The sequence below is a fragment of the Chaetura pelagica genome, unplaced genomic scaffold (genome assembly GCF_000747805.2).
Source record: "Chaetura pelagica isolate M959 unplaced genomic scaffold, ChaPel_1.0 scaffold2893, whole genome shotgun sequence".
NCBI classification, from domain to species: domain Eukaryota; kingdom Metazoa; phylum Chordata; class Aves; order Apodiformes; family Apodidae; genus Chaetura; species Chaetura pelagica.
In genome coordinates this window covers 530-940 of record NW_009952665.1, presented here as the reverse complement: position 1 = coordinate 940, position 411 = coordinate 530, and the positions used below count along the sequence as shown (strand labels likewise).

The 411-nt window shown below is 63.0% G+C and overlaps 1 protein-coding gene across 1 annotated transcript in view; it reads left to right on the top strand.

Annotated features, from left to right (window-relative positions):
* Window positions 1-411, top strand: part of DMTN (dematin actin binding protein) — a gene marked incomplete at both ends in the record, with an annotated part of 4,477 nt that overhangs the window by 3,915 nt on the left and 151 nt on the right. The window contains 2 exons of the mRNA XM_009993758.1: window positions 109-214; window positions 354-411. The exon at window positions 354-411 is cut by the window's right edge and continues 2 nt beyond it. Coding sequence (XP_009992060.1) covers window positions 109-214; window positions 354-411 — 164 coding nt within the window. The remainder of the gene's footprint in view (window positions 1-108; window positions 215-353) is intronic.

The window sequence follows — 411 nt, the reverse complement described above, 5'->3', positions numbered from 1 at the left end:
GGGCTGAGCAAGGTGAGTGGGCAGAGTGGGTGGGTGGGCACCCTGCGAGGGGCTGGGGACGTGCTGACACTGATCCCCCCCCTCCAACCTTTGTCCCTTCACCCCCAGGTCACCTCCAACCTGGGGAAGCTGATCCTGAAGGAGGAGATGGAGAAATCTCTCCCCATCCGGAGAAAAACCCGTTCGCTGCCAGACCGGACACCTTTCCACACGTGTGCGTGGGGTTTGTGTCCCTGTGTCCCTGTATCCCATCTCTTCCTTCACCCACCCAGCAGCTCGGGCTGCCTGCACCCCTGCCAGCACCCACAGCCCTGCCTGCACCCACCTCTGACCACCCTGTCCCTCTCCTGCAGCTCTGCACATGAGCAGCTACAAGAGCTCCTCGCTGCCCACCTCTGGCAGGAGCACACT